Source organism: Macaca fascicularis, chromosome 11 (assembly GCF_037993035.2).
Source record: "Macaca fascicularis isolate 582-1 chromosome 11, T2T-MFA8v1.1".
Taxonomy (NCBI): domain Eukaryota; kingdom Metazoa; phylum Chordata; class Mammalia; order Primates; family Cercopithecidae; genus Macaca; species Macaca fascicularis.
In genome coordinates, this window is record NC_088385.1 from 48,973,635 (window position 1) to 48,988,132 (window position 14,498).

The following is a 14,498-nucleotide window of genomic DNA, read 5'->3' on the forward strand; positions in this document are numbered from 1 at the left end:
CTTGGGAGGCTGAGGTTGGAGAATCGCTTGAACCCAGGAGGTGGAGGTTGCAGTGAGCCAAGGTCACGGCATTGCACTTCAGCCTGGGTGACAGAGTGAGACTCCGTTCCCCCCGGCCCCTCTCAAAAAAGCCTAGATTTAAGTCCCAGCTCAGCATTTATTAGTGACTTTGAGCAAGTCACCATCATTCAGTTTTTTAGTTTATAAGTTGGGATAATAAAGCCTCTCTAATCACCTTCATGGAATTCTATTTAATTAAAGTACTTTTTTTCGTTCGTAGATAAAGCACTTTATAAATGTTAGTGCCCCATAAGTTCAGCGCGCAGCACTGTCATCCCCGAGAGGTATATTTGAAATCAGTGATGAGACTTTAGAAAAGTAAACCTTAGTAATAGAAGGATTTTTACGTAAGAGATGGTTATGCCACTAGGCATGGCAGGGCAAAGTGGTTGAAAATGTATGCCAAGGAAGTAGAATGGAATCAGAGAATTACCATAACGGCCCTAAGGAAATAATTTTTAAATGTGTGCTTTACAAGTCATATCTTATTTACAAAAATAAGCCTTTAAACAATACTGGGGGAATTATATCTGATCCGGAAAAGACATTTTACTTTCTTTATTTTTATATTGAGCCCATGGGCTGATTGATTTTCAGATATGTTTTAGTATAGTAGATTCACATCAGCGAATATGGAAAAGAAAGAAATCCTGAGGCACCAAGCATTATTGTGGATACTTCCAGATCTATTACCTCCTTCAATTCTCACAACTGTTTTGTAAAATGAACATTGTTAATCCCTATTTTGTAAATGAAGAAAGCAAGGCTCATGGTGTCATAAGTTATGCATATAAAGTCATCTACCTAGCAAGTCATTAAACTGCGATTCAAAGCCAGGTCTGCATATAACTGCAAAGTTCATACCTTGTTTAGTATTGTATGCAGTTAGATAAAGGAACTAGTACTAGGATCACAAAATGAAATTTGAGTTTTAAAATTTTGTGTAAGGCATAGGATTTATGTAACTCACTATACACTGTAAAAACAGCATATCTATATGTTTCTGTTGTATTAGGAGTTTGCCTTACTGAAATTTAGACATTACTTATTTCATTAAATATGCTTAAAGGCACAAAATTGAAATCAGTATGATGTCTTTTATATTCTAAATATAATTAGTGTATGAGTTAATTGTCAGTGCCTTTTGCTTTGTTACTTAGATGAATTTCTAGAGTCTTATGTAAATGAAATTAAGAATTAGATCTGGTCTGTATGTCCCAAAGGAATTGCTACTTAAAGTAATTCCATGTTGAATATTTTAGAAGGAAGAAATAAAGAATATACCTGTTCTCCGTATAAATTCGAAGGCTTATGTGATTTTAAATGTAAGTGCAGTGTACTTCTTGGTGTATTTGAAGTTTAAAAGCCCTTGAGAATTGTAACAGAAATGTTCTTCTATTTTTATTAGGTGTTAGACAAACCCAGTAGGCTAACTGAAAAGGAGCTTGCTGAGGCTGCAAGCAAGTGGGCTGCTGAAAAGCTAGAGAAATCAGATGAAAGTAACTTGCCTGAAATTTCTGAGTATGAGGTAAGGCATGTCTCCTTTATGTTTCACATCTGAAAGTTTTGTCTGGATTTTAAATTATGGGTGGAAAATATTTGGTTTATTCCCGTGCTTTAAAATATATCCTCATGGATTACAGGTATTAAAATTACCACACAGAATGATAGTCTGAATATGAATGACTCTGAATTCAGTAATCACACTTTGTCTGAATGTTTACAGTAGTTTTGGAGTGTAAGAATAGTATAAATATGGATAAGAAAAATGTGTTATTTATGTACTTCTTTAAATGGCATTTGCTGTTAAAAGTATCTCAGGAAATCATGCTGAGCCACTAGTTATAAGCCAGTGAATTCAGAACAGAAATCTAATTTGACCTTGGATTGTGGACCATATTTATATTGCTTGTTATACTTCATGCAGATTATCTCATAAATATCCCAAGAAATAAAATTATTCATTGTCTTGGCAACTTGAGACCTTGATGAGTCCTGAATACCGAAAGATGGGAACATTTTTGGGACCGTAGAAAAAGGTTTATGACATGTTTGTATTAATGTATTTTGAAATGAACTGAAAAATTTCTGTATAACCTATAACATCTCTAAAAGGGAAATATAGAAATTTTATGGGCACAATTAAGCTTTTAGGTTCAGAATTTGATACTATAGGAGTTCTTTGACATGATACGTAGAGAATATAAAAATCTGTCCTGTGACAAATTATTTTATTTGAAGGAGCATTCTGGCTTTTTTGTTTACTTTTGGAATGACTTTTATAGAATGTTATTTGATAAAAGGGATCAAGCATTAATATTGTATGTAAAAATAATACTTAACTACATCTTTATACAGTGAAAAAATCCTTTCCAAAGTAACTAATGTACACTGCTCATAAAAAGTACAACCCCTATCAGAACTTACGCAAACAGAGCCTTTCTTTTTAAAAATGCTGATCTGTCTTTTAGATATCAATTGTTCTTAAGTGGGTCAAGGTTTCCTCCTCATTGTAGCTATAATAATAGATACTTATGCATATTCTCCAGTAAATGTATCAAAAACACCAAGCTGTTCCTCCTTGGTACTTTTCCAGCACTATTTAAAAGCATGAACCATACTTTTCGGTAATACATTTAATTGGATTATTTTGGTTATTTTCTCTAATAATTTAGAATAATGTTTCTATATTAATCATTGATAAATATGCTTCAAAATTGCTGCTTTGGAATATTGGTAGTTTGTTTTATAGAACCGAAAACTTCCAAAAAGAATAATTTCTTTACTTAATACTTTATCTTCAGTTAGCAAGACTTTATTAATATATGAACATTAATAGTATATTTATCCTCCCTTCTCCCATCATTTTTTTATCTCAGGTTTTTATAAAAGCTCACTACTGTTCTCAAATTTTAAATATTCTACTTGGGTTCTCTCATTTATTGAATGCATCTTGACACTGAATAATCCATGAGAGACTATGGATCTAGAAATACTTTTTAAACATCTTTTTTTTTTCCTCTAAAATATCAGGATTTGCTAGATTTCGAATTAATGAAAAGTAAATAACCCTAAAAAAATCTGTAAGTTGAGTCATAGGTCAGACATGTTCTTTTGCTGGATCAAAGGCAAGATATGTGAGAGTAGCACTGATAACCATAATATGTTTATTTGTGTATATCATTATTGTTGAACGGCAGCATCAATTTCATCCCATTCTCTAAAATGTTTTTCTACTTAGACTGATACTTTTTCATACTGGAAATAAAGCATTTGGGAAATCTTTGTGATAGTTTTTGTAGACTTAGTCCCATATCGTATTAATATTTTTCTCTTACTAATATTTTTCTCTTATTAATATTTTTGCATATTAATATTTTGCTAATTTGTTCTCGGGCTGTTGTTGAATAGTTACTCATTTCTGTGGTCCATGCTTTTTGAGAAATGTAATTTTGGCCTTGGTCCTGTAAACTGATATCTAATTTGACAGAATAACCTGGAAAGAAGAAAGGCCTTTGATGCCAAGCAAGAGTTTGGCAAAGAACTGTGTGTGTGTGTGCATGTGCATGTCTGTTTAAATCTAATTGTGGCAATATTTTATTTTATATGAGCCTTTTAAGTAATGGTTCATGTACTTCAGGAACATTGTGTAAATTTCATTATTATGAGCTGAGATAGATAGAATGCTTAAGTTTCCACCTTATCTTCACTTGCTTCCATCATTACAGTTCTAAGCAGTTTGGGAAAATGTGTGGTTTATAGAAAGTCCAGTAAAATTGAAGGTAAATTCAATAATATACTTAAATACTCAGGCATGTTGTGGTTCCTGCCACTTTTCAGTTTTGTACTTTCATCTTTTGAGCTCTGCTACAGCATTTCCCAAAGTATTTGACAGCATAGTCTGAAGGGTCTTAATGGTCTGAGGAAGAAAAAAAAAGATTCTAATAGCCAGTTTATTTGGGAGATGCCAAGTTTAAAAGAGTTAGGTTGGTTTTGATATTTCAACACTTTTTAGAGATTTTAATGTATTATTAATATGCTCATCGGTGTTCAGTAAGAGGATGAATAAAAGAATTTGCATAATTTACCAAACTTTTGACTATGTAATTTTTTTCACAGCATATATTTCAGGATTAGTGTTTTAAGGTACACTTAAAAAATACTGTACTAGTTTTCTTATAGTTTATATAGTTTATTTAAGTTCACTAACTATGCATTGTATATCTACTTGTGTCATATATTGCTTTTGAGGTGCCATCCTAGCCATCAAGAAGGGTGCAGTCAAGTTTTGTAGAGATACAATTTGTTGTCCTTAAACAAATAGCTGTGAGAGTTTTCTTTTGTTTATCAGAATGAAAAGAAAATTATTTGAAGGATATTAGAATGTCCTGGTAGATGAGACCTAGGCAGGAAGATTATTTGAGGCCAGGAATTGGAGACCAGCCAGGAATTTGAGGCCAGGAATTGTTGTGTGGTCTTGTCACTACAAAAAAAAAAAAAAAACAAAAAACAAACAAACAAAAAAACAAAAAACCTGTGTGTGGTGGCCCCTTAGTCCCAGCTACTCAGGAGGCTAAGGTGGGAGGATCACTTGAGCCCAGGAATTGAAGTTTGCAGTCAGCCGTGATCACACCATGGCCCTCCAGGCTGGGTGACAGCAAGACTCTGTCTCAAAAAAAAAGGGGGGGGGGATGGGGGGGCAGGTGCACTGGCTCACACCTGCAAAAACAGTGGGACCCCGTCTGTACAAAAAAAAAAAACCACAAAAAATTAGCTGGGCATGGTGGCGTGTGCCTGTAGTTCTAGCTGTTCAGGAGGCTGAGGTGAGAGAATCTTGCTTCTGGATGATTGAGGCCGCAGTGAGCTGTGATTGCGTCACTGCACTCCAGCCTGGGTGGCAGAGCAAGACCTTGTCTCAAAAAAATAAAAATAAAAATAAAAATAAAGTCTCAATAGAATAGGTTACTTCCTGCTATGGAGGAAAAATTTTAAATTTATGACTTAGGTTGTTTTCACATACAGGATGTTATTTTCGGCTTCAATGTCTCTGCTTATTCTGTCCCTAGTCTAGAATGACCATCTTCCATGGCTCCCTTTCAGATTTATACTCATTCATTGGAATCACTAGTGTTGGAGATAATACAACTCAAGATCTTTCTTGATTCTACTTTTCTACCTACTGTAAAATTTTATGCCACTTTGTATTTCATTGATGACCTTAATTTTTATGTCTAGCAATATATGTTGAATGTATCTCAAACACTTGCCTTGTTTTCCCTAGGACATATGTATCTAATTAAAATAAATTTAATTACTGATGAGCTCTTTTAAATTAATTGTCAGTTTTTTTTCCCCTTTTTCACTTGCTTTTTGTTTCTGAAAGCTCCTGTCTTCTCTGATGTATTTTCTGTGCTCACCAGTTTACGTATTGTGTGTAGGCCTATGTCTTAGTTTTGTGTTGCAGTAACAGAACACCAGGGACTAGGCAGTTTACAAAGAATGTTGCTAGTGGAATTCTTTTCTTAAATGACTTTTATGCTTTTGGTATAAGTCCCTTAACATATGTAACTCAAACTTGTAAAAAAACTAGGAATTTTTGTTTGTTTATTTGTTTTTTGAGACGGGGTCTTGCTCTGTCACCAGGCTGGAATGCAGTGGCGCTGGCATGATTTTGGCTCACTGCAACCTCCGCCTTCCGGGTTCAAGCTATTCTCTTGCCTCAGCCTCCTGAGCAGCTGGGATTACAGGCACCCGCCAGCACACCCAGCTAATTTTTGTGTTTTTAGTAGGGATGGGGTTTCACCATGTTCGCCAGGATGGTTTTGATCTCTTGACCTCATGATCTGCCTGCCTCAGGGTTTTTTTTTTTTTTTTTTGGTAGATCATACATGTATGTGTCAGAAATTCAAATGGCACCAAAGTATTTACAATGTGGCTCTTCTTTGCTACTTCTTGTAAGTTGTTACTATTGAGACAACTCCTTTGATCATTTTTTTCTGTAGATAGTGTCCTTCCAGAGATAGTCTATGCTTATATATATGTATTCCAATACTTAATCCCCCACCTGACTGTTTTAGATGTAATTCACAGTATATTTATTCATTTTTCAATTATTGGTCTAAAACTGAAGTGATCATTATTGATTTATGGGATTTTCTTTTTAATGATTTCAATGAATTGTTAGGCCACAGGAGAAAGGTGGTTTAACTTCTAAAGGTACAGCCTCTTCTCATATTCTCTTTAAATATATTTCTTTATGCATGTACAACACCTCTCACTTCCATTTGGACTTTTTCTCCTCAGTATTTCATAAACTGATCGCTTAAGGAATAGTCATGGGACGAGAATTTTTTTATACATATCTTAATATAATATGAAATAATATTTTGGAATCGAATAAGCCTAGAGGCTTTGTCTTACCTAAAATTTAAGAAGTAACAGTCTCACTTGCTTCAGCAGCATATACACTAAAAATTGGAATGAAACAGAAGATCAGCATGGCCCCTGTGCAAGGATGGCACGCAGATTCATGAAATGTTCCACATTTAAAAAAAAAAAAATAGCAGTTATTTCCTGGTTAATCCATTTCACATATGCTCATTATGCATAGTGAAATCGAAAGAGTTTTCTCTTCTTAAAACATGTTAAACCTAGCACTTAATATAATTTGCCAGTTAGTGCCTATACACAACCATCTGAAATGCTCTGTTTTTTAAGAAAATATTAAAGATTTCTAATTCCTTTTCAAGGCGGGATCCACAGCACCATTGTTTACTGATCAGCCAGAGGAACCTGAGTCAAACACAATGCATGGGATAGAATTATTTGAAGATAGTCAGCTAACCACTCGCTCTAAAGCAATAGCATCAAAAACCAAAGAGATTGAACAGGTGAGAATCTAGTTGTCTACATGTACATAATTTTTGTTTGTGTTGCTTTGCACATGTAAACATTTATTGAATAAATATGCTTTATTTCTTTTTCCACCTGTAACTCTAAAACTACAACTTAAAAAATTATAAAAATTATTTGAGTTGACTTCACAGTCAGTTTGATCAGCATGGTCCCCCACCTGGATTGTTTATTTTTGAATACAAAACAAACTTCTTTTTTGCAGAATATTAATATTCTAGTTAGTATGAAGCAACTAAAAATTATTAAACAATAGGGATGGGATGGAAGAAATGTTCAATACAGCAAAATGTTAGCAAATATTATTTTTGAATATTGGGATTACAGATGTTTCTTATGTTTTTCATTATACTTTAAAGTATTTTCCAAATATTAAAGAAAAAATAAAGGATACTATTTAAGTCTAGTTTTTTAGTGAAGTCATTCTGAAAAGCAAGACTTTGTTTTTAATGTGCAACTATTACAGGGTTATTATTTTATGAGGATTAAATGAAGTAAATGCAAAATGTAACATTTTGTACAGGTGCTTATTGATGTAGTTGTTACTCTCTAGTGAGTTGAATAAATGTAATTACATTGCTAATAATCTGCTAAAAACTATTGGAAATTAAAAACAAAGTGAAAACTTTTTTCTGGGTGCTGTCCAATTTCCACATCAATTAAATCTGTTTTCTTTTGTTGGATAGGGAATGGTCTCAAATCCTAGATGTGACTGTGTAGCTTATGTTAATGTCACACTAATGTGAAAAGATAAGAACCAGAATAGGAAATTTGTCATGCAAACTATTGGAGTTTCAAAATGAAGGTGGTCAGCAGTATCAGATGCTTAGAGGAATATAAGCAAAATGGAAACTGAGAAAATTCTGTTTAATTTGGTGATTGGGAGGCAGTTGGTATCTTTCAAGATACCAATTAAATGAAAGCGTAAGTAAAAGGTTTGCTCAGTAGATGTATCTTTAACACAAAGATGAATGTCCTTATTTTATATAAAATTACTATCCTTTTTTTCCTTTTTTTTGTTAATAATTACTTGACATATGTTTTTATTTCCTTTTCTCCCCTTACCACAATGGATGCTCTGTGAAAACAAGGGCTTTGTTTTGTGTTGTTTTATTTACTGCTACATCTGCCATCACCTAGAACAGTATGTGTAGTAGGCTTATAAGAAATACTTGTTGGATGGATGATGGGTGGAGTCATAAACCTGCAAATGACCTTTGAGTAGTCCCTAAGTACTATATAGAATCTCACAGCCTGTTGCTCAGGCTGATCTCAAACTCCTAGCCTCCAGTGATCCTCCTATGTCAGCATCCCAAAGTGCTGGAATTATAGGTGTGAGCCACTGTGCTAAGTTGCAGTTCTTTAAAGGAGAGGTTCTCTTAAGAATATAACTGGTAGAAAAACTTGACTGAAATAACAGGGGAGAGGGATTATTTTGGGTTACCATTTATTCATTCATTCATTCGATGGAGTCTCACTGTTGCCCAGGCTGGAATGCAGTGGTGCGATCTCGGCTGAATGCAACCTCCTCCTCTCAGGTTCAAGAGATTCTCCTTTTTCAGCCTCCTGAGTAGCTGGGATTACAGGCACACACCACCACACCCAGCTAATTTTTGTATCTTTAGTAGAGACGGGGTTTCACCACGTTGGCCAGGCTAATCTCGAACTCCTGACCTCAAGTGATCCACCCGCCTCAGCCTCTCAAAGTGCTGGGATTACAGGCGTGAGCCACGGCGCCCAGCCTGGATTACCATGTATTAATATTTCTGCTATCTCCTATTGTTATTCATAGATGATCTATTCAATCTTGAGAAAATGGGTTACTAGTCGGGTATACAGCCTACCTTAGCAGTACACACATAAAATTATTTAGCATGAAGTCAGTTTTTGTGATACTTTATACAAATCTTGTATCTGTTTCATCTGCAAGTTTAATTATATCTCTGTTTTCATCTGTCTGTTGTTCAAGTACATGAAAAATCTGACACGTGTTATTATGGCAAAGACAAATAACCTAAAGAAAGAAAAATAAAGGGAAATTATTATATTCTGATGTTACTAGAAAAGTAAAACAGTTATTTGAAGTGCTATAAAATAGAGACTTAATGATGTTAAACATTGGAGTATAATGACTCTGGTTTTGCTAGGGTACTTCGCTTTTCATATGTTGACAAGAAATCAAAACAAATCCCTGTAAAATGTTAGAAAACTAGTAAATGATACATAATTATTTTATAAATTTATATCTAGAACTTGTAATTTTTGAAAATGAAAAAGTTTTACAATTTGTGTGTATGTAATTTTGATGTGCACTTTTAAACATTTTATTTTTATGGATTAAATACCAACTAGGTAAGAAAAATTTAAAGATTTGATAAAGCCAATTATCCAGTAATTATTCTTTTTTAAATATGCTTAAAATATTTTATACTTTTTTATAAAAATAATAACACAAAAAAAGCCCAGTATGGATGTGACCAGGAAATCAAACTAGGATAATATAGAAATGTAAATATTATTGTAATACCCAAGCTGCCTTTTCTTCCTGTTTCGAGTGCAATATGTTCAAGTATTTTGTAAAGATAAATTACAATACATAATTTTGTGGGGATTTCTATAAATTGGGTCCCTCCAGTCTATTGAATCCCAAGAAAGTCATTAACTTGAGGACATATTGTAACATAAACTGAGTCTCCAGGCCAAAATTTGTTTTAACCCAAATGCCCACAGATGCCCCAGTTCTTGATGTTCAAAGGCATGTTTATGGAAGTGGATTGTATCAAAGTCACCTCAACGAAGGGGGCAAATGTATCACCGTCTCATCCCTGGGCATGTAAGAATTGTTTTAGAATTAGGGGTGCAGATGACTTTTGAAAAAGCCGCCTAGATTTTAATCAGATATAACTGAGAACCCCTAGTCTAAAATCCTTAATCCAGAAAACACCAAGTTGTATCTCTGAAATATTGTATTGCTAGAGATGAGTCATTTTTAATCATTCCACTTTTATTTGAATGTCCTTTGGATATGATCCACTCTATTACAGCACAACTCACCTCCTTATGCTTTGGATCCTAAGGTGTATCTTCTTTTCTTCTCATTTTCTCAGATTATCTTCTCTTACTTCTATTGGGCTGCCTTTAATGCTCAATTATTGGGCTATTTTCGCAGGCTTTCTGGCTTCGGAGCTTAAACAAATTTCAGAATGTCTCCTGTCAGTATACTAATTCCTAGAGAGACCCAACCTACAAATGTTTGTGTGATATGTACTCTGGTTCACATGTGTGGCATTAATCCCTTGACAATGATAATCCTGCAAGCCCTCCTATACCTACTATTTGACTTGAAAGTCTATGCCACTATTTGCTATCTTACCATTGAGAAATCTTTTTTTACCACATTGCGACTTTGAACCACACAGATTGAAATCCTTCATTATCGCATACCCAACTTCCCTCTATTGCACCTCTAGAGATAAAACAATGTTTACTTTAACTCCTTTTAGTATTTAATATTTGCAAGATCCCTTATAATTTGATTAAAGTATGCTTAGTAGGTCAGTGAGATCCTTTGTTTTCCTGGGATCTAAAACATTTTTTAAAAAGTCGTTTTGTAATTTCCTACTTGAAAAGTCTAGATTAAATTCTTTTTACTGACTAGACTTGGTGGCTCATGCCTGTAATCCCAGCACTTTGGGAGGCTGAGGTGGGCAGATCTCCTGAGGTCAGGAGTTCGTGACCAGCCTGGCCAATGTGGTGAAAGCCTGTCTCTACTAAAAATACAAAAATTAGCCGGGCGTGGTGGCGCGTGCCTGTAATCCCAGCTACTAGAGGCTTACGCAGGAGAATCACTTGAACCCGGGAGATGGAGGTTGCAATGAGCTGAGATTGCGCCACTGCACTCCAGCCTGGATGACAGAGCAAGACTCCATATCAAAAATAAATAAATAGATAAATTCTTTTTTCTTCAGACGGAATCAGATAATCTCAGTAAACCTGGGGTGTGTGTGTGTGTGTGTGTGTGTGTGTGTGTGTATGCAAATCTTATGACTAAGAGTCTAAGAGTGTTAAGGTAGCCAAAATCTTTTAAAGGCTTGACAAGTAGCGAGAAACAGTTACTTAATGAAATAACTAAGAATAGTAAGTAGCTACATTTTATTGGAATATTTTACTATGCAAACTAGTCTTGAAAAAATGAGCACCTTCTGTATCTTCATGCTCAAGCTACAGTGCTTATATTGCGATTCTCTGTCTTTGTTGTACATCTTTGGAGCTTTTCAAAAGTAAAGCTTCTTGGATTTCAACCATAAATATTCTGATAAATTAAAAAATGAAAAATAAAATAAAAATATTTTAAAAAGTAAAATCCATTAAAAAAATTATCAGAACTCTTCAAACTTGAATATGTACATAAGTGACTTGGGGATTTTGTTAAAATACAGTTTCTGACTCAGTAGATATGGGATGGGAGGTTTAGATTTTGAATTTCTCACATGCTCCCATTTAATGTTGATTCTGTTAGTCTATGATCCGTATTTGGAATAACAAGAAATTGGAAGGAAGTGACTGTTCTCTTTAATTCTGCTGTTTCTAATGTGCTAAAAGATTGAGAACGATTACCACCTTAGTATTATGAGGATTAGAGACGTTCCATCCTATATATTTTTTAACAGAGGTATAATTAATATACAATAAAATGCTTAAATCTTAAGTATTCAGTTGGATGAGTTTGTTGTTGTTGTTGTTTGAAATGGAGTCTCACTCTGTCGCCAAGGCTGGCGCCCAGTGGTGCAGTGTCGGCTCACTGCAACCTCGCTTTCCAGGTTCAAGCGATTCTCCTGCCTCAGCCTCCCGAGTAGCTGGTATTACAGGCATGCGCCACCACTCCTGGCTAATTTTTTATATTTTAGTAGAGACGAGGTTTCACTGTGTTGGCCAGGCTGGTCTTGAACTCCTGACCTCAGGTGATCTGCCTGCCTTGGCCTCCCAAAGTGTTGGGATTACAGGTGGGAGCCACCACACCCAACTAGTTGGATGAGTTTTGACAGTTAACACACTGTAAACATCATTCAGAACAAATACATATGAAAGTCCTTTCAGATACGAATAGTTGATTTTATTGACTATAATAAGGATATAGTTAGGAACTAAAGTTATGTTCATATCTCAAAAGCCTGTGTTCTGATTTGCTATTGAGTATCCTCCAACCCATCCAGTAAGGACTGCATTTTAGGTGATACCATACCAAAACATAAAATTTAAGACACAAGAGATCCTGCAGTAAAGAGTTTTCTTCTCACCCATAACTCTCAGCTGCCCAGTTTCTTTTCTTAGCAAATAGACATACTGATATGACCTGCATATGTATGTGTATGCACACAATTCACATACAGTATGCATATGTATGTATAAACACATACATACATGTGCATATACCTGGATCATAGTTGATCCTGATGAATAGAGATAAGAGTTGATGTGTGTATCTCTCCGTTCTTTTTCTTTAAATACAAATGGTGCTGGGCATAGTTGCTTTTCTGCTAGGGTCTGTCTGCAAGAGGCCCTGAGTCATATGGAAATTCTGTGTATCTCTCTCTCTCTGTCTCTCTCTCTTTCTCTCTCTCACACACACACACACACACACACACACACACACACACAGTGCGCACAAGTGACTATACTCTGTATTCTGTTCAGTATTGTTAGAAGTCATTCCATATTAGCCCATTATTAATAGATATTTACATCTGTTATGAACCACGTTTTTAAATACAGTCCCCGATTTCTCCATATATTTAAAAAGATATGCATGTATATTTTTAATAAGTAAAGCATTGCATTTAAAATGAATAATTTTGGGACGTTTGGGTTTAATACTGTAGATGTCACATGCCAGATTTGAGAATAATCAGAATATGAGTTTGCAAAGAATCTTAATTTCTTGCTTGTACTAGTCACTGTCAATCTTTCTTAAAAATTGTATTTGTAAATACAATTAATAAAACCTAAACCAAAACAATTGCAGGGATGTGCCTGAAAATATTTTTTAAATACATTATACGCTTCAAATTACAAAAACTTGCCGTCTGTAGAAGGACATGTCTATCTTTGTTTTTATTTGGTAGATAATAACTGAAAAAAGAACAAGTACCATGAATTCATTTTTAAACCTCTTTGGCTCTTTCAGAGTACTCTCCTAATATAATGCTGTTTTATGAAAATGTTTATTTTTCTACCTATGAGCTGGGGTCCCCAACCCCTGGGCCTGCGGACCACTACTGGTCTGTGGCCTGTTAGGAACCGGGTGTCACAGCAGGAGGTGAGTGGCCAGGGGGAGGGGAGAGGGAGGGCGGGCAAGTGTGCATTACTGCCTGAGCTCTACTGCTTGTCAGATCAGCGGCGGCATTAGATTATCACAGAAGCGCAGACCCTATTGTGAACTGCAGACACGAGGGATCTAGGTTGTGTGCCCCCTCACTCCTTCCGTGGAAAAATTGTCTTCCTCGAAACTGGTCCCTGTTGCCAAAAAGGTTGGTGTCTGCTGCCTATAAGTATGCTATCTATTGAAAAAAGGGCTGATTATATATTCATCAGGTAATTTATAGTTAAAATATAGATAGGAATCATTTTAGATACAGGCACAGTACCATTTTGAGGTGTTTTTTTTTGTTGTTGTTTGTTTGGTTTTTGAGACAGAGTCTCACTCTGTCGTCCGGGCTGGAGTGCAGTGGCACGATCACACCTCACTGCAGCCTCCACCTCCCAGGCTCAAGCAGTCCTCCCACCTCAGCCTCCCTAGTAGCTGGGACTACAAGTGTGTGCCACCAATCCCAGCTAAACTTTTTTTGTATTTTTTGTAGAGATGGGATTTCACCTTGTTACCCATGTTGGTCTCCTACTCCTGGGTTCGAGAGATCTAGCCACCTTGGCCTCCCAAAATGCTGGGATTACAGGCATAAGCCACTGTTCCCGGCCCATTCTGAGTTTCTTAAACATAAAGAGATAGAGTAATCAGGGACACTTGGGGAAAGGGATTGATTATTTTGATGTACTTTTCTTTCTTTTAACTTCAAAACACTTATCCTGAATATTTATTTGTTTCTGTAAAGACAATTTTTATTATAGTCATAGCTATGCCAACCTTGTTATGCAAAAGAAATTTTATTTCGTAGCCATTTAGGAACCTCGTTCATTATTACAATTAGCTAAGAAAATTGAGTTAATTCAGAATTTATTTTGTTGATTGTTTAGTTATTAGCTTTATTAAGAGTCTATTAATATATTTTTTATTTTGAATTCCGTACTATCACCATTGGTGTGACCATATGGTCTACTTACTAGCTTTTCTTCGCTTTTCCCTCCAAATAAAAAGGTTGGGCTGAATAATCTTAGGTCCCTTCCTGATCTAAATCATACTGAAAATTAAAAGTTAAATATTACTTTTTCTGTACACAATTGTGTGTAGCTAATTTCATATTTAACTATAAAGTTTTTTTTTTTTTTTTTTTTTTTAAATAAAACCGTTTTAA

At 35.1% G+C, this 14,498-nt stretch overlaps 1 protein-coding gene and 1 non-coding gene across 51 annotated transcripts in view; both read left to right on the top strand.

Annotated features, from left to right (window-relative positions):
* PPHLN1 (periphilin 1) overlaps positions 1–14,498 on the top strand; it is a 125,248-nt gene that overhangs the window by 66,505 nt on the left and 44,245 nt on the right. For all 50 annotated transcript variants that reach the window (XM_074006630.1, XM_074006640.1, XM_074006620.1 and 47 more), the window contains 2 exons: positions 1,469–1,588; positions 6,810–6,950. In XM_074006630.1, coding sequence (XP_073862731.1) covers positions 1,469–1,588; positions 6,810–6,950 — 261 coding nt within the window. The remainder of the gene's footprint in view (positions 1–1,468; positions 1,589–6,809; positions 6,951–14,498) is intronic.
* LOC123567729 (U6 spliceosomal RNA) lies at positions 6,508–6,609 on the top strand. The gene has a single exon (XR_006690836.1). It is a non-coding gene; the product is annotated as a U6 spliceosomal RNA (small nuclear RNA).